Source organism: Lepidochelys olivacea (genome assembly GCF_965140295.1).
Source record: "Lepidochelys olivacea isolate rLepOli2 genome assembly, chromosome: 9".
NCBI lineage: Eukaryota > Metazoa > Chordata > Testudines > Cheloniidae > Lepidochelys > Lepidochelys olivacea.
The window spans coordinates 47,417,977-47,436,576 of record NC_140419.1 but is presented as its reverse complement, the minus strand read 5'-3'; the positions used below and the strand labels follow the sequence as shown (position 1 = coordinate 47,436,576).

Sequence of the window (18,600 nt, the reverse complement as noted above, 5' to 3'; positions counted from 1 at the left end):
CTTTGCCCGCTCTCAGTGGGTGGCATTGTACAGTTAGGGGAAACGCCACTGCAAAGTGAATTTGCCTTTAAATTGCCTGATTGACACCAGGGCAGGAAAGCTATTCATTGCCTTGTCTTCTGAGGGACTGAAAGTCTCCTGCCTCCCCCCATAGTGTGCCGTCCTTCCACAGGGCACTGCTCAGCTAGACAGAGTTTCTTTAGCCGGGAAAAGCAGCTTTTTATTAAATGAAGATGGCCTCCATTAAGTTGCCCAGAGAGTGGGGGGGGTACCAGAGCATGTATGTTTCAGAGGCTGTTTTTTCTCCTCATATTAAAGATGGCCAGACACTTCCTCCCTCCCTGTGGCCTGTCTGCTCTGTCAGTGCTGATTCTTCTCCCATCAGCCCACAGGGAAGGTGGGCTTCCTAAGACTCCCCTAAACTCTGGGGAGGTGGAGCCAAACTGGGCTTCTGGGACTATCTCTGGTCCTCCAGGGCAGCATCTTCATGCCATGGCTCCTGGATGGGGAAAACCAGCACCGGCATCCCAGTGGGTGCTCGGGGTACCTTTCCTCCCCACCTAGGGTTACCATACATCCAGGTTTTTCCAAACATTGCCTCTTGTTTGATCCTCCACACTCTGTCTCAGTGCATTTTTCAAATAAGAGGTAATATCCGGGTGTTTTGCAGAGCAGACATGGTAGCTCAGAAAGAGCCTCCTCATTGGTCCTTCCCAGTGATGAGCTGCCAAAATCTTAACAACCGGTTCCCTCCTCACCCCATGAGGGGGTTGTGGCCCACCCCTGCCCCCTGGGACTCGTGCCCCATCAAACCCCCCACGTTCCTTGACACACACACCCTCCCCGGGACCCCTGCCCCGTCCATCCCCCTCCCCTGTCTGCCCCCAGAACCGGGCAGGAGGGTCTCGTGGGCCACCGTAGTGGGTGCCCACCCTGCCCCTAAGAGCCAGAGGTACCTGCTGGGAGGCGAGGTGGGGAGTCCCGGTGGTGCTTACCTGGGGCGGCTCCCAGGAAACATCCGGCAGGTCCCTCTGGCTCCTAGGGGCAGGGTAGCGTAGCTAGGGGGGGAGCAGGGGGAGCGGCCACTCCTCCCACTGATCACATCAAAAGTGCGCCTTAGGCACCGACTCCGTGGGTGCTCCAGGGCTGGAGCACCCATGGGGAAAATTTGGTGGGTGCAGAGCACCCACCAGCAGTTCCCCGCCCTGCCCCGCGCCCAGCCCCAACTCACTTCACTTCCGCCTCCTCCCCTGAATGCGCCGCCCCGCTCTGCTTCTCCGCCCCTGGCTACCCATGAGTCAGCTGTTCGCGCGGGAAGCCTGGGAGGGCTGAAAAGCAAGCGGCGGCTTCGCCCTCAGGCCCAGGGAGGCAAAGGCAGAGGCGAACTGGGGCGGGGAGCGGTTCCCCTGCATCCCCCGGGTTACCTGCTGTGGTGCGGGCGGCCCTCCTCACACACCCCCCCGCCCCAGCTCACCTCTGCTCCGCTTCCACCTCCGCGGGCCTGAGGGCGAAGCCGCCGCTTGCTTCTCAGCCCTCCCAGACTTCCCGCACGAACAGCTGATTTGCGGGAAGCCGGGGTGGGGGGGCGGAGAAGCAGAGAGGGGGCAACACGTTCAGGGGAGGAGGCAGAGCGGAGGTGAGCTGGGGCTGGGCGCGGGAAGCTGCCCAGCCCTGGAGCACCCATGGAGTCGGCGCCTAAAACACCACTTATGGCCGGTTGTTAAATTTAGAAGCCTTTTTAGAATTTAGAGCCCTCGCAGGACAACCGGTTCTAAAAGGGCTTCTAAATTTAACAACTGGTTCTAGCGAACCGGTGCGAACCGGCTCCAGCTCACCCCTGGTCCTGCCCCTTCATCCGCAACTGAGTGGTTCCTATCCACCCAGGCTCCAGCTCTCAGCAGGGAGGTGCTAACTAACGGCTGGTGCTGAGTCCCTGGGTCTGTGCCAGCTGCCCTGCCACCATGACAGACAGCGATACTCCCCCCCCCCCCCGCACCTCGAGAGAGGCCCCAGATACCCCTCCCAGTACTCACACTGAGAATGACTGAATCCTGGTGAGCTGAACAGGGTCACCTATCAACAGCAGTGCTGTTAAGCAAATGTTAGGTTCGGTTTTCCCCTCCCTAACTGAAATTCACATTACTAAATTAGAAGAAATGAGGTTATAAAAACAACCAAAATAACTCTGTATGCTGGGTCAGAGGCGAGGCCAAATTCTTCTCTAAGTCACTGTGGGTCCCCCCCATCCCACGCCTCCCCATTGATCTGGCTGGCCACAGCAAGCCTGGTCTGCCCCACTTCTCCCCCTACCTGAGCTACTCCACAAAGTGCAGGAAACAGAGAAAATAGCAGCACCCTAAAATAATGGGCTAGCTTTGTCCCTCCTGTGCCTCTGTGGAGGTCTGGACTGAGTCAGACCCATCTCCCCTTACCTTAAAGTGTAGCTCTACCTGTAGTGTGACTGTGTGAAACTGGCATTGTGGAATACACTTCCACACCAACCCTGCTCAGTTGACAGGTAAAAACATAATGCTTCTAACAGCCCTTCCAAGCTGGGGGCTTGCTGGCACCTGCATCATCAGCTGTATTAAAGATTCTGCATCGGAATCTCAGTTAAAATTCTGTTGACAATACGTGAAGCGGAATAGAATCTAGCTCTCTCGCCATCTTCTCGCAAACAGGAGGAAAAAATTATGTTAGCCATTAAAGACAGTAGCTACAATGCTGAATACACACAAATGCCATTTTTATCTAGCCACTTTTCAGAGTAGAATGGCTTTTTAATGGATGTTCCAATCAACCCGCACATCCTTGCCCTGTTAATATATGTAACGTGCTTTAGGGCCAGAGGTGCAATGGGAACGTCTCCTTTTGCAAAGCCAGAGTGCTGGGGTCTCTGCGTCAGATTAATCTCACTCTGCAGCTCCCCAGGGGGATGAGTGAATGCCCAGCTCTGAAGTGCCTTGGGTTGTTGTTTTCCAGGAATGGCGCTCGGAAGTGGGCTCCCCATAACGTGGAGGTGGAGGCCATCCAGCAGAACATCACCAAGATCTCACACAAGGTTTGCTTCCCTAACAATACAGAGCAGGTGAGAACTCCCTCCTTCTCCTACCCTTGACTTCTTTGATTCATGTAGGGCCACTTTTCAATGGAATATGGTGCTGCTCTGTGCAGAACGGTGGCTGAATTGCACTCTTTGTTTGGTTCATAAGATCCACCTAGATCAGTGGTGGGCAACCTGCGGTCCACGGGCTGCACACAGCCCATCAGGGTAATCCGCTGGCAGGTTGCGAGACAGTTTGTTTACATTGACCATCTGCAGGCACGGCTGCCCACAGCTCCCAGTGACCAGGAATGGCCAACCGCGGCCACTGAGAGCTGCAGGGGGCCGTGCCTGCAGACGGTCAATGTAAACAAACTGTCTGATGGCCCGCCAGCGGATTACCCTGATGGGCCACAGGTAGCTCACCACTGGCCTAGACCCACAGAGAGTTCTGAATTGTCAGCACAGCTGAATCCGTTGGCTCTAAGCACCCCTTTCTTCCCAGTCGCATTCCATCAGGGCTTCTGTTGTGTTTTAGGTGTTTGAGGTGGGGACAAACACCAGAATCCGGAACCTGTGTCAGACCATTGCCTCCAAACTGCAGCTGAGCTCCTGGGAAGGATTCAGCCTCTTTGTCAAGATCGCAGACAAGGTAACTCTGCTCCGATGTGCTAGGATGGAGCGTGGCAGGGAAGCCTCCCTGCGGTAGCCCCCTTGGCTGCCAGGAGCCGGGGCCACAAATAAGGGAGCAGATTATTGCTACTTTCCCCTTTACTCTGGGGACATGAGCTGCAGAGACAAGAACTTCCAGGGCATAATGCTGCATCTTAATTCACAACTAACAGTTTCACTAATGACTTGGCTAATGGAGTGGAGAATATGCTAATAAAATTTGCAGATGACACCCAGCTGGGAAAGGTTGCAAGCGCTTTGGAGGATGGGATTAGAATTCACAGTGATCTTGACAAATTAGAGAATTGGTCTGAAATCAACAAGATGAAATTCAATAAAGCCAAGTGCAAAGTACTTCACTTTGGAAGGAAAAAGATCAAATGCACAGCTGAAAAATGGGGAATAGCTGGCTAGGCAGTGATACTGCTGAAAAGGGTAACAGAGGTAGCAGGGGATCACAAATTGAATATGAGTCAATGTGCAATTACAAAAAAGGCTAATATCATTGTGGGGCATATTAACCGAAGTGCCATATGTAAAACACAGGAGGTTTACTCCTGCTTTACTCAGCACTGTCCTGCTTTACTCAGCACTGGTGAGGCCTTAGCTGGAGTAGTGTCCAGTTCTGGGCACCACATTTTAGGGGACAAGTTGGAGAGATTCCAGAAGAGAACCAAAAAAAAAAAAAAATGATGAAAGGTTTAGAAAACCTGACCTATGAGGAAAGGCTAAAAAGACTGGGCATGTTTAGTCTGGAGCGAAGAGGACGGAGGGGGGAGCTGATAAGTCTTCAAATATATGAAGGGCTGTTATACAGAGGATGGTGATCAATTGTTCTCCATGTCCCCTGAAGGTAGGAGTAGTAGTAGTAATGGGCTTTCTCTGCAGCAAGGGAGATTGAGGTTAGATATTAGGAAAAACTCTCTAACTATAAGGGTAGTTAAGCACTAGAATAGATTTCCAAAGGAGAATGTGCAATCCCCCATCATTGGAGGTTTAAGAATAGGTTGGACAAACACCTATCAAGGATAGTCTGGGTTTACTTGGTCCTGCCTCAGCACAGGAGGCTGTCCTTGAAGGCCTTCCGATGTCCCTTCCAGCCCTATGTTTCCATGACTATATGAAGGTGCATGGTGGTTTGGGATCTGTGGTCTCTGTGGGTAACATCCCTATGTGAAGATGAGTAGTTGGGGACAGAAGGGGAGACTATTGAGGGCCACACTTGGCCCTTAGGCTGCTTCTTGGCCACCACTCCAGTATAAGGAGGGGAAAGATCACTTACTGCACACTGCTGGGTTCAGATCTTTTCCATGCTTAGGGTCGGACCCTGTGAGGTGTTGGCCTGTAACTCCAGTTGGCTTCCATTGTGATGGTGGGTGCTCAATACCTCCCTTGAATAAGCTTATCACCCAAAAGCCCCTCCAGCTCAAGCTGAAGCCAGGCTGTTGGCGCTGGCAGTCCAGCAGGTGTTCCCTCTCCTTCTGGTGCCATTTGATCTTTGTGCACCAGGAGGAATAGATCGTCTGCAAAGCGCTGAGCTCCAGGAGAGAGGAGCCCTGTGTCTGCCAATACTGCAGCAGCAGGAGTTAGCTGAGAACAGGGTAGGCAGCTTCTATCTGTGTTAAGGGCAAGCAGCCAGGGAGGAGGGAAGAAAAGAATGGCAACAGAGTAAAACTCCAGGGAGGGAAGGACACTTCCATTAGCCTTCCTCCTACTCTCCCCCAAATCTCTCCTCTCATTTCCCTTTGCCTCTGATCCTTCCCCTCCATGTCTGTGCTCTCGTTGTCCGTACTGTTGGCAGGGACTCTGGGTGATGCAATTTCCTTCCTCCCATTGCTCTGCGTCTTTCAGGTAATCAGTCAGAATGAAGCCGACTACTTCTTTGACTCCTTACGGCAGGTGACTGACTGGACTCGGAAGAACAAGCCAGGGAAAGATGGTAAGGAAAGGGATCTACTCTTGGTAGCTGTGTTCATCTTTGGCAGAGCAGTGGGTGCAAAGCAGGATCTATTCATCCTTTGTGAACGTCTGATTGGTGGACTGGTAAAACCCATTTCTGGCATGGTGTTCGTGTGCACTGTTGGTGTCGCTTGCCACGGTACTAGGAACCAGCTGACCTGGAGCAGCAAGGACAGGGCTGTTAAAGACTGTGTGTGGGGGAGGGGGGTAGCTGTGGCTGATGTTGATACATTTGAGTTTCTGCATCTGTAATGTGCTGACTCGTGGATCTGATGATTGCAAGTCACAGTCTGCGACTCGTGCATTGCCAGATCCGATGTCATCAGGTACACGCATCAAATATTACACAGACTCTCAATATAATTCAGTTCCTTGCTTCATTAGCAGCTTGTTACGTGGATTATTCTGGCAGCCAATTTAATATCTGAGCCCATGTTATCTTGTTGTATTGTTTAGGGAAAGCATTTATGGGGTTAAATCTGATTATAATTGTCCCCCTCCCCCACCTAAACTTGTAATTCGAAATTTGGGTTCAACTCAAATTCCACCCACTTTTCTTGCTAATTTCTCCAAAGAACTAGGGTCAAAATTGCCAAATGTGGCCACTGACTCTCAGTTGCTCGTTTGGAGACACCCGTTGGAGACACCCATTGTCTGAAGCGCCGAGCAGCCAAGCCTGTTGAGTTGGAGTTACCAGGAGATGTGCCTGCTAGCACTTCGGAACATCAGGCCGGAGGGATCAAATACAGGCACCTAAAATCAGCATCTCCTCTCGCAAAGGCAGCTGCCAGTGAATGCTTGGTAGGAGAGGTGGCAGGAATTGCTCACTGTGATGGGCTAGGATCCTGGCATAACACACACAGCCACGAAGCTCTAGCGTTTCTTGCCGCTCCACGTGGGACAGTCATTCCCTTCCCTCCATCACATCAGCTTGCTCCCATTGTAAACCTACAGCAACTGACTGCAACAATAGCGAAGGCTTCATCTGCCAGTAACTTTAATGTTATTCCTAAAAATAAATCAAACCTACAAAGTACAGTAGCCCTGAGCCATGTGGACCCATCAGAACTGGGCCCAGGGGACAGAAGCATTGACTCAAAAGGGCTACAGTTCCTAAGAGGATGACGTGGGGAGCACTGACAATGTTGTTCCTGTAGGGGTTGCTGTGGCTGTTACTTACCAGGTGTACTTCATGAGGAAGCTATGGCTGACTGTAACTCCTGGGAAAGACCTGAAGGCTGACTCCATCTTTCATTACCACCAGGTAACTACATCTCTAGGGAATGGCCAGGAAGGGAACTTATATCATGCAGTGTGATCAGGGCGATACAGGGGAGAACCTGATTCTGCCAGAGTATTTATTTCTCCATCTCAGACAGGGCAGCCACCATCATAGGTCCAGGGTCACACACAGATTTTAAAACACATAATCAATTTGGCATCTGTCAATATCAAGTTACCCTTCAGGGCTGGCCTTTTGCTGGGGGCTTGATCTGTGAGGCCTGCATCTCCATTTCACAGTCTCTGCCTGGCCTGGCCTGTATTGGCTCCAGACCATTCTGCACAGATTCACTGCTTGTGCCTTCCAGGAGCTGCCCAAGTATCTGCGAGGATATCACAAGTGCTCCAAAGAGGAAGCTGTCCAGATAGCAGGGCTGATTTATAAGGTCCGTTTTGACAAGGACCGATCACAGCAGGCAGCCATCCCCAAGATGCTGAAGGAGTTGGTGCCAGACAATCTGATCCGAGCGATGGCTCTGGAGGAGTGGAAGAAGGTAAAAGTCCCATCACATGTGCTTGAGGCAGCCAGCCGGTCCTGCTCCTCACGCTGCTGCGGCTACTCTTTTACATGCCCAGCTCACGGAGAGCTAGCACGAGGACAGCTCCTCAAGCTGGGAGTCAGGCTGCCAGCTCAAAGTGCAGCCAGACCCTCTGTTCCTGTTTATAGCCAGATTTTGCATCCTCTCTAAAATAATCCTCTGACACGTGCGTATCTGCAGAGCTGCTAAGCTGAGCTGTGCAGTCCTCTTGGAGACCACCCCAGACCTCTCCATTTTCTGTGTCCACCATGGCTGGATGGACGGACAGACAAGGACACAGTTAGGAAATATCACTGGATTTGAGGGTTAACTTCATCCACATCAAAGCCGGTTCACATAATCAGCCTTTCATGGGTAGCCAGTTATCATGTAGCAGCCAGAGGCAGTATACACACCTCTGCGCAATTCATAACAAACAGGACAAAGACCCCTCTTCCCCACCAGGCAGAGAGAAGGGTTGGACAGATGCTTGGCAGGGAATCAGAGGGTGTATGCATTGACAGGAGGTGCCGGGGACAGCTTGTCCTACACATTTGTATAGGACAGGTGAGACTTGCTCATGGAGGCAACAGTTCCTGTGTCTGACTCCCACCCTGACTCAACCGCCCCTCTGGGGCACCCGCTTCTGCAGGGTCTCCTCCATCCCCCTAGAGAGAGGACAGACAGGAACTGTTAGGAGCTCCCCATCCCTACATGAGCTTCACTTTCTCTGCCCCAGGCCCAGGGGAGGAGGAGAGCTGGGAGCCCTGGGTGGAGTTTTCCACTGTGCTGCCTGGAGGCCCAGCTGGGGAACCTGCTGGGCCAGGTGACCTTCACTCAGGCTCCCTCAGGCCTGGTGAGGAGCTACTGGTCTGGGAGGATCTTCAGTTCCCATTGCTGGAGTTCAGGGCAGGAACCTGTGTAAGAGGAGCTGCTCGGAGATTTCCACCTTCCTTCCTTATAGCAGCTGCAGGAGACCCCAGGGCTCCCTCTTCCTGCAGGCATAGGTGCCCCTTGCTGCCTTGGGGTGATGTGGCCAAGTGACTGATCCTGCAGTGTGATGGGTGAGTGCATGTCTGCAGGACAAACCCTGGGTGGGGGAAAGCCTGTCTCCAGTCTCTCACTCACTGGGGTGTACGTGTCCCTTTTCTATACAGAATATCATCGGCGCCTACAGCAAACATGAGGGCAAAACGGTGGACGAGGCCAAGGTTGCCTTCTTGAAGCTGATCCACCGGTGGCCCACGTTTGGGTCGGCTTTCTTCGAAGTGAAGGTGTGTCTAGGTGGCTTCTCATTCCGCGTGCACTAATGGTTCTGCCAGGGGAGCACCAGGTGGGGTGCTATCATCTGCCAAATGGGAAGCTATTCCAGCCCCTACCCCTCCTGCGAGAGAGGGGGAAGAGACTGTGAGAACACATTAGTGAGGGAAAGCAAAACTCATTTCCTTCCACGTGGCGAGGTTCGTGGTCCCTGCCCTCTCGTGGGAGCAAGTCAGTGGTCTAGTTCCAGCTCCTGGGGAAGCTCTGGCTCATGAGACTCCTCTGTCCTGTTCACCACTCTCTTTGTCCAGTGAAAGATAATTGTCATAGGGGGCCATGGTGGCACAGGGAGAGGTGCCCCCTCAGGTATCCAGGGCCACTCCCCATGGGGGTGCTTGAACTGAACTCTTGTGTTTGGTAGGAACCAGTGCAGAGAGGAGCGTGTTCAGTGACCAGGGTTGGCTGCTGCATTATATATTCTTTGGAGCCCCTTTGTAGGTGCCTCCCTAACCTGAATGCAGTGTTCTGGGTCCTGCTGCCCTCAACCTAATGCAGCCAGATGCCATCTATTCCTTTCCTCCCCAGCAGCAGTGCACACTACTAACCTTTTCACGCCACAGCCCCCCTCCAACGTCCCATCATCCCCCCAGCTTGGCTCTCAACTCATCTTGGTTTGTGCAGTGCCAGGAAGGGTGCGCCACAAACCAAAGTGAGAGAACTACTGCCTGATAGCCCAGAGCTAGCAAATGAGATCTGCCTTTAAACAGCTGTTGTGCGAGTCTTCAGTATGGTCCTAGAACAGTCACTCTTGGCAACGGTTACATGGCACTTTCCGAGCTTGTTGCCTCCGTGTTAATTTGATAGAGACAGTAAACAACAGTGGGGAAAGTTGAATGTCTCTCTGCGATTAATAGGAATCGTCATTCACGTCTCCACAAACACACTCTTTTTTTGTTCCTGATCACCAGCAAACCTCCGAGCCAAATTTCCCAGACATCATACAGATTGCAGTCAACAAGCAAGGAGTCTCACTAATACACCCCAAGACCAAGGTAAGAGTCACTTCTCCAGTGCCTGGGGGATGCTGCAGTCTGGCTCTCTGGGAAATGCAGGCCACCTCACCTTGACAGCTCTGACGAGGGATCCCCTCACTGGCTGGGCCCATTAAGGAACAAGGGATAGGACTTTCTACCTGGATCTTAGGAGGAGACAAACAGAGCCCCTATCCATTTGCTCTGGGAAACTGAAGGATGGGTGGTGCCCAAAATCACCGCTTGGGATTAGAGCTGCTGTTCCAAAATAATTCGGGCAATTGCTACAAGCAATCTCTGCCTGGGAAAGGAAAGGCCTCATGGCAGCTGTAAAGGGGAGTGGTGGCAAGAAGGATATGTAATGAGGAAGGAGCAATCCCCAACTGAAGGAGTTCGGCCAAGTGGATGGAGCAGATGGTAGGGAACCAGCTTTGGGGAATTAGTGGCAGGAAAGCTGAGTTGTCTACAGAACAGCAAATATCTAGGATGGAAAGAGACAGGTAATCAGGCTGTAAGCCTGTCAGTGTAGTTAGTTCTGTCAAGCCTGCAGAACAGGGCCATGTCTACACTGCAACAGAAGACCTGTGGCTGGCCCCGCGCAGGTGATTTGGGATGCAGGGCTATAAAATTGCATTGTAGATGCTTGGGCTGGAGCAAAGGCTCAGAGACCCCCATGTAGGGGAAGGGTCCCAGAGCCTGGGCTGCAGCCCAAACCCAAACATCGTCACCGCAACTTTATAGCCCCGCTGCCTGAGCCCAATTCAGCTGACCTGGACCAGCTGCAATGTAAACATTCACAATAAGAATTTATAGGGTATGTCATCATGTTGCTTTTACAAAAAATAAAGCCACTGGTATATCCAATGGCTTAATGGCTACTAACGTAAGCAGCAGCATGGCATGGGAAAGGCTAACAGTGAACAACTGCCTTCCAGAAACCCAAAACCTCAGGGCTGAGCTGCTCTGTGCAGGTAGGGAGGGTTATGCTGTGCTGCTGTTTGGGGCATGAGCAGAATTCAACAGCTGTGTGACAGTCCCTAACAGAAGGCACTAGGAGATGAAAGGATACACTTGCCTTACTGGAGCGCTTTTTCTAACCCGGCACAATCTGTTTCCCTTCCAAACTGTTGCAGTTTGGTTATTTATGTCTCTTTCTATCTGCAGGACATCTTAACAGTTTACCCCTTTAATAAAATCTCCAACTGGAGCAGTGGGAGCACATACTTCCACATGACAATTGGGAACCTGGTGCGGGGAAGCCGGATTCTGTGCGAGACATCTCTGGTGAGGAGCCTCACTGTCCCTTCCATGTTCCCCTCCTCAGTTTTCCCTTTCTTCTTATGTCTATAAGCATCACAGATACCTGGTGTAAGGATGCTGATGTACATGAAAACAGCCAGATAAAGGATACACTATAACAGGGCCAACTTTGTTCTGTCTCTTAGTCCACAAATTACAGAGACCTTTTGCTGGTTCAACACCCTGGGCTGTTCATTTACAGTTGCATCCCACCATCTTCACAGGATACCCAAGACCTTTCCCAAGCAGAGGAGAGCTAGCTCTCGCTCTCTCACTGCCTGCTTCCCCCCTGTGCTCTTCCTTCCTGTGCCCATTTGTGGGCTCTTGGCTAATGGCTTAATTGGCCTTTCTTCCCTGCCCTGCCCACAAATTAGCCACCGCCTTGCATAGTCAGCTCCAATCTACTTTGCCTGATTGGGGCAGCTGTGAAGAGCGCTGACTCAGGCCTTTATACCTAGCACTCTGTCACAAGCACACAGCTTCCTGCCATGACTGGCTTTAGGGTTGATGGAGGTGACAAGAGCTCTCTTCCCACAGGAATTGTTCTTCCAGCTTTACTGACCAGCCGTCTCGCAGGTCAGAAGCAGATTGCTGCTCTGTGGCACCAGCTGCAGTGGAAGAGCGAGTGATGGGTTGAAACCAAAGTGAAGGGGAAAAAGTAGTACTTGTCCCCGCTCTGCTGGCAAACCAAGCTTCCCCTCCCTGAGGCTCCACTCACCTAGCGCTCTGTAATACAATTACAGCCCCTTGCTTTTCACAAATATAAAATAAAATGAAAATCAACGTATAAGAAAACCCCTCCTCCTGCAATGGCGGCTCCTGTCAAGGGGGCTGGGCCAAGCTCCCCACTCCAGGCATTGTGACCTGATGCACAGAGTTGCAGTGCTGCTCAGGTTTGGCCTAGTCAAGCCTCCACTGGGACCGGGGAGGGTAGCTGGGACAAATTTGAGTGAGTGGTATTGTGACCCCTCCCCAGGGCCTCCTGGTGAAAATGTCGTAACAAAAATCCTGAAAAGTGATTTATAAAAAGAATTATAAATAAAAAGAATTTCATGGGATTCTAAATATGATCTTCCTTTTCTGGCATGCTTTGATCAGCAGCAAAATGGTTAGCAGTGCTGAGATCTTGTCATTAAATTTCAGAGTCAATGAGCCACTTAAAATCAGTGGCTCTCAAACTCTTGTACTGGTGACCCTTTTCACGTAGCAAGCCTCTGAGTGCAACCCCCCACCCTTATAAATTAAACACACTTTTTAATATATTTAACACCATTATAAATGCTGGAGGCAAAGCAAGGTTTGGGGGGGAGGTTGACAGCTTGCAACCCCCCCATGTAATAACCTCGTGATCCCCTGAGGGGCCCCACCCCCCAGTTTGAGAACCCTTGACTTAAATGAGTGGGGCAGTCTCATTTCTCCCAGAAGTCTTGTTTCAGGCTGTCTGCAAGACTCATAAACCAAGGCAGACGTGCCTTCCTAAGGGCTCGTATTGTTAAGGTTACCTTTGCAAACATAAGAACTAGTGACTTGTATATGAAAGCTGAGATTCTGAAACACAAGATGGCAGCCGACAGTGTAAAACATTGGTTTGCTGAACCACTACAGACCGACCCTGTTTGATCACTAGACCAGGGACCAAATGGCTTCCTGCACTGTAGGTAGCACTGCTTTCAATAGCGCTGCTGGGGTACCTGAGGACACACCAGCAGGAGCCATGGAAAAGAATGATCTGAACAACGTTAGGCACTGGGAGAGGCGGTACAGAGGGCACACAGCTTGGGGAATAACTCTCGATGCCAGCTGGCACCCTCTAGAGTCCTTTTCAAGAGACTAGGTTAAAGTTTCTCTCTCCTGCAGGGTTACAAAATGGATGACCTGTTGACATCCTATGTACAGCTGCTAATGAACGCTGTGAACAAGCAGAGGAATCCCCGCCTCCCTGCATGAGGGTAGAAGCCTGCGATTCATACCTGTGCCAAACAGCCTCCATTTCATATCCCAGAGCAAAACCTATTTTAACACTGGTCCTGCCAATTAATCCTCTGATCATACCCATTCTTCAGTAAGCCACACTGGTGAAGTACCACTACGGGGGAAGCACGAATGAGGACACATTTTAAGCTCTCCTCGCCTAGACCCAATGGACAAATTCAATATGGTTTATAAATGTCACAGCATTTTCCTGGATTTCAACCTGGGCACGGCCCTCAACTAATACATGAAAAAGCAGTCTGAAAACCTCTTCGGATCTACTATGGTGTCCTCCATTCTGACAGGGACCTGCCCCTCCAATTCCTTCCTTCTGGCAACGTAAGGGCACATCATTCAGTATACTCCCACCAATTGCATAAGCTACCTGAGTCTCTGGCAAAGAGAGAGATAATGTTACTTTTTCAACACAATGGAGAGGTTCCAAGAGTGGAGGAAAAGCCAAAACATTTCAGCAAAGCGTTCAGTGGTAGGAACACAGAGAGAAATTCTTCAAAAAGGGAGGTGCTACTTTTCTTCAGTCTTCTAGCATTAGAATACTTGCTGCCAGTCCCAGTAATAGCCACCCTATTCTGCAATTATGGGAGAAACTGCATCGTCCTGGACAGTTCAGGCTGGTAAGGTATACTGGGCTTTGCAGAAGGGAAGAACCGTTTCTGCTATAACATGGTTGTTGTCTGCTGTCTTGTTGCCTTAGAGAAATTGTGAGCTAGTTCACTTCCTTTTGTGTCCCCTTTGGTAGCTGCACCTGAGTGTCCCCCAGGCTTCCTTTCTCATAAGGAAACAGCAGAGTGCTCCCCACTATGCATGAACACACACTGATTCGGGCTGTTATTAAGGACTGATTCTGCACCCTTATACTGACATAGCTCCATCTATAAATACTACTCAATGTGAGTCAGGATTACACAGGATTGATTCTATGACAGACCTCTTTTGAAAGTGTCATTTTCCTGCTCTATAGATGTGCTCCTAGCATGGAGTTATGTAGACATTCTTTCAGGAGACAGAATGCCAGTTGGTTCATTTTATTGGTTTTCATTTTTCTTGATCTTTCTCCGACTTCCTGTTTGGCAGACAGCTTGAATGGCAAAGCCTGTTTCAGAGTTTGTTCATCACATGCTCCTCCATAGCCACAACTCCTGTCAGCAAGAGAGAACTCTCTCACAATAAGAACTGCTCAGAGTTCAAAAAGCCTGGGAGGTAACCTTGCCCCTACACTACTTTCTAGTACTAGAAGAGCAAATACTTGTCCTTCCCAAATCAGAAGAGCCCTCCTGTGACCACAGTGGCATGTGGTGCTTTTAGTGCATTTACACCAAGTTCCTTGAGGCATGGTTTAACGGTGCTGGAAAAGCCGTGCTGTTGAATCTCTCGTTCTAGTTTACCAATGTATGGACAATGGGCTTCGTTGTCCCCTGGACGTGTGCGTGCAACACAGCCATTAATGGAAGGATTGTACATGCACTGCAGGGAGAATAGGGTCTCAATATCTCTATGCATCTAAATGAGTGCCACACTTTTCAGAATAGTTGATCTTTTTGTGACCAGTCAGATATTCCCAATGCAATGTCCATTGCCAGCAATGGATGCTTTGAGACTACCAATGTCAAGGTGTTAATGCTGGCATCATACTTTTGAATTCAATTTAATTAGATATAGTATCTGAGAAATGTTTTATACATTGACTCCGTACTGAAATCTTTGCAGCCAAACTATTCTGTTTCAGATAAATAAACTGTTGCAGATCAGTGATGACGATGTGGTTTCTTTCTTCCATAAGTCTGGTGAGTGCTCTCCCAACCTCAGTATAATCTGAAAACCTCTCCAATAACTTATACTACCTCTGCATTACTACAGCGTACCATTCACCACTGACATCTAGAGTCCAACCTAGCTACATGGCATGTGTCAGACACAACAGCAGTGCCTCCACACACTACAGCATTGATGAATACATCACCCTTTAACCAGCACTGATGGAAAATGTTTCAGCAAAACATTCTTGTCATAGACTCACCCGCCTGGAGCGCCTCCTCATGGCAAGACCCAGCACTGCAGCCCCTCCACCTCACCTTCCTCCTCCAGACTTTGGTGCTCTGTGTGGTGACTTAGTCCTCCAGCCAGGTCACACAAGAGTCCCATCCCTTCTTTGTAACAACGTCTCAACTCAAAACATACAGGAATGAAAATCCTGAGCTCAATCTTCTGCAGATTCTTCGCTCATCTCCCAGGCTCTGCAGAGTTCTTCACTCAATTACTGAGCAAGGCCTCCCAGGGCTTTCTCCCTGGAGGCCCAGCTTCTCCTGAGCGGTTAACTCTCAGCCCTGGTCTACACTAGGACTTTAGGTCGAATTTAGCAGCGTTAAATCGATTTAAACCTGCACCCGTCCACACAATGAAGCCCTTTATTTTGACTTAAAGGGCTCTTAAAATCGATTTCCTTACTCCACCTCTGACAAGTGGATTAGCGCTTAAATCGGCGTTGCCGGCTCGAATTTCGGGTACTGTGGACACAATTCGATGGTATTGGCCTCTGGGAGCTATCCCAGAGTGCTCCATTCTGACCGCTCTGGACAGCACTCTCAACTCAAATGCACTGGCCAGGTAGACAGGAAAAGAACCGAGAACTTTTGAATCTCATTTCCTGTTTGGCCAGCGTGGCAAGCTGCAGGTGACCATGCAGAGCTCATCAGCACAGGTGACCATGATGGAGTCCCAGAATCGCAAAAGAGCTCCAGCATGGACCGAACGGGAGGTATGGGATCTGATCGCTGTTTGGGGAGAGGAATCCGTGCTATCAGAACTCCGTTCCAGTTTTCGAAATGCCAAAACCTTTGTGAAAATCTCCCAGGGCATGAAGGACAGAGGCCATAACAGGGACCCGAAGCAGTGCCGCGTGAAACTGAAGGAGCTGAGGCAAGCCTACCAGAAAACCAGAGAGGCGAACAGCCGCTCTGGGTCAGAGCCCCAAACATGCCGCTTCTATGATGAGCTGCATGCCATTTTAGGGGGTTCAGCCACCACTACCCCAGCCATGTTGTTTGACTCCTTCAATGGAGATGGAGGCAATACGGAAGTAGGTTTTGGGGACGAAGAAGATGATGATGAGGAGGAGGTTGTAGATAGCTCACAGCAAGCAAGCGGAGAAACCGGTTTTCCCGACAGCCAGGAACTGTTTCTCACCCTAGACCTGGAGCCAGTACCCCCCGAACCCACCCAAGGCTGCCTCCTGGACCCAGCAGGTGGAGAAGGGACCTCTGGTGAGTGTACCTTTTAAAATGCTATACATGGTTTAAAAGCAAGCATGTGAAAGGATTACTTTGCCCTGGCATTTGCGGTTCTCCTAGATGTAGTCCTAAAGCCTTTGCAAAAGGTTTCTGGGGAGGGCAGCCTTATTGCGTCCTTCATGGTAGGACACTTTACCACTCCAGGCCAGTAACACGTACTCGGGAATCACTGTAGAACAAAGCATTGCAGTGTATGTTTGCTGGCATTCAACCAAAATCCGTTCTTTATCTCTCTGTGTTATCCTCAGGAGAGTGAGATATAATTCATGGTCACCTGGTTGAAATAGAGTGCTTTTCTTCAGGGGACACTCAGAGGAGCCCATTCCTGCTGGGCTGTTTGCCTGTGGCTAAACAGAAATGTTCCCCGCTGTTAGCCACAGGGAGGGGGGAAGGTTGAGGGGGTAGTCATGCGGTGGGAGGAGGCAAAATGCGACCTTGTAACGAAAGCACATGTGCTATGTATGTAATGTTAACAGCAAGGTTTACCCTGAAAGAGTGTAGCGACTGTTTTATAAAATGTGTCTTTTTAAATACCGCTGTCCCTTTTTTTTTCTCCACCAGCTGCATGTGTTTCAATGATCACAGGATCTTCTCCTTCCCAGAGGCTAGTGAAGCTTAGAAAGAAAAAAAAACGCACTCGCGATGAAATGTTCTCCGAGCTCATGCTGTCCTCCCACACTGACAGAGCACAGACGAATGCGTGGAGGCAAATAATGTCAGAGTGCAGGAAAGCACAAAATGACCGGGAGGAGAGGTGGAGGGCTGAAGAGAGTAAGTGGCGGGCTGAAGAGAGTAAGTGGCGGGCTGAAGACAGGGCTGAAGCTCAAATGTGGTGGCAGCATGATGAGAGGAGGCAGGATTCAATGCTGAGGCTGCTGCAGGACCAAACCAGTATGCTCCAGTGTATGGTTGAGCTGCAGCAAAGGCAGCTGGAGCACAGACTGCCACTGCTGCCCCTCTGTAACCAACCGCCCTCCTCCCCAACTTCCATAGCCTCCACACCCAGACGCCCAAGAATGCGGTGGGGGGGGCCACCGGCCAACTAGCCACTCTGCCACAGAGGATTGCCCAAAAAAAAGAAGGCTGTCATTCAATAAATTTTAAAGTTGTAAACTTTTAAAGTGCTGTGCTTAAAGTGCTGTGTGGCATTTTCCTTCCCTCCTCCACCACCCCTCCTGGGATACCTTGGTAGTCATCTCCCTATTTGTGTGATGAATGAATAACGAATGCATGACTGTGAAGCAGCAATGACTTTATTGCCTCTGCAAGCAATGATTAAAGGGAGAAGGGGAGGGTGGTTAGCTTACAGGGAAGTAGAGTGAACCAAGGGGCGGGGGGTTTCATCAAGGGGGTTTCACACCGTAGCCTGGCCAGTCATGAAACTGGTTTTCAAAGCTTCTCTGATGTGTACCGCGCCCTCCTGTGCTCTTCTAACCGCCCTGGTGTCTGGCTGCGCGTAACCAGCAGCTAGGCGATTTGCCTCAACCTCTCACCCCGCCATAAACGTCTCCCCCTTACTCTCACAGATATTGTGGAGCACACAGCAAGCAGTAATAACAGTGGGAATACTGGTTTAGCTGCGGTCTAAGCGAGTCAGTAAACTGCACCAGCGCGCCTTTAAACGTCCAAATGCACATTCTACCACCATTCTGCACTTGCTCAGCCTGTAGTTGAACAGCTCCTGACTACTGTCCAGGCTGCCTGTGTACGGCTTCATGAGCCATGGCATTAAGGGGTAGGCTGGGTCCCCAAGGATACATATAGGCATTTCAACATCCCCAACAGTTATTTTCTGGTCTGGGAATAAAGTCCCTTCCTGCAGCTTTTGAAACAGACCAGAGTTCCTGAAGATGCGAGCATCATGCACCTTTCCCGGCCATCCCATGTTGATGTTGGTGAAACGTCCCTTGTGATCCACCAGAGCTTGCAGCACTATCGAAAAGTACCCCTTGCGGTTTATGTACTCGCTGCCTTTGTGCTCCGGTGCCAAGATAGGGATATGGGTTCCGTCTATAGCCCCACCACAGTTAGGGAATCCCATTGCAGCAAAGCCATCCACTATGACCTGCACATTTCCCAAGGTCACTACCCTTGATATCAGCAGATCTTTGATTGCGTGGGCTACTTGCATCACAGCAGCCCCCACAGTAGATTTGCCCACTCCAAATTGATTCCCAACTGACCGGTAGCTGTCTGGCGTTGCAAGCTTCCAGATGGCTATCGCCACTCGCTTCTCAACTGTGAGGGCTGCTCTCATC

At 50.5% G+C, this 18,600-nt stretch overlaps 1 protein-coding gene across 3 annotated transcripts in view; it reads left to right on the top strand.

Annotated features, from left to right (window-relative positions):
* The window catches only part of MYO7B (myosin VIIB), a 97,314-nt gene extending 80,883 nt beyond the window's left edge, over positions 1-16,431 (top strand). For all 3 annotated transcript variants that reach the window (XM_084638192.1, XM_084638193.1, XM_084638191.1), the window contains exons 41-49: positions 2,983-3,088; positions 3,582-3,695; positions 5,567-5,654; positions 6,832-6,938; positions 7,264-7,449; positions 8,631-8,747; positions 9,702-9,785; positions 10,929-11,048; positions 12,921-16,431. In XM_084638192.1, coding sequence (XP_084494318.1) covers positions 2,983-3,088; positions 3,582-3,695; positions 5,567-5,654; positions 6,832-6,938; positions 7,264-7,449; positions 8,631-8,747; positions 9,702-9,785; positions 10,929-11,048; positions 12,921-13,010 — 1,012 coding nt within the window. In that variant the 3' untranslated portion in view covers positions 13,011-16,431. The remainder of the gene's footprint in view (positions 1-2,982; positions 3,089-3,581; positions 3,696-5,566; positions 5,655-6,831; positions 6,939-7,263; positions 7,450-8,630; positions 8,748-9,701; positions 9,786-10,928; positions 11,049-12,920) is intronic.
* Positions 16,432-18,600: the final 2,169 nt, after the last annotated feature.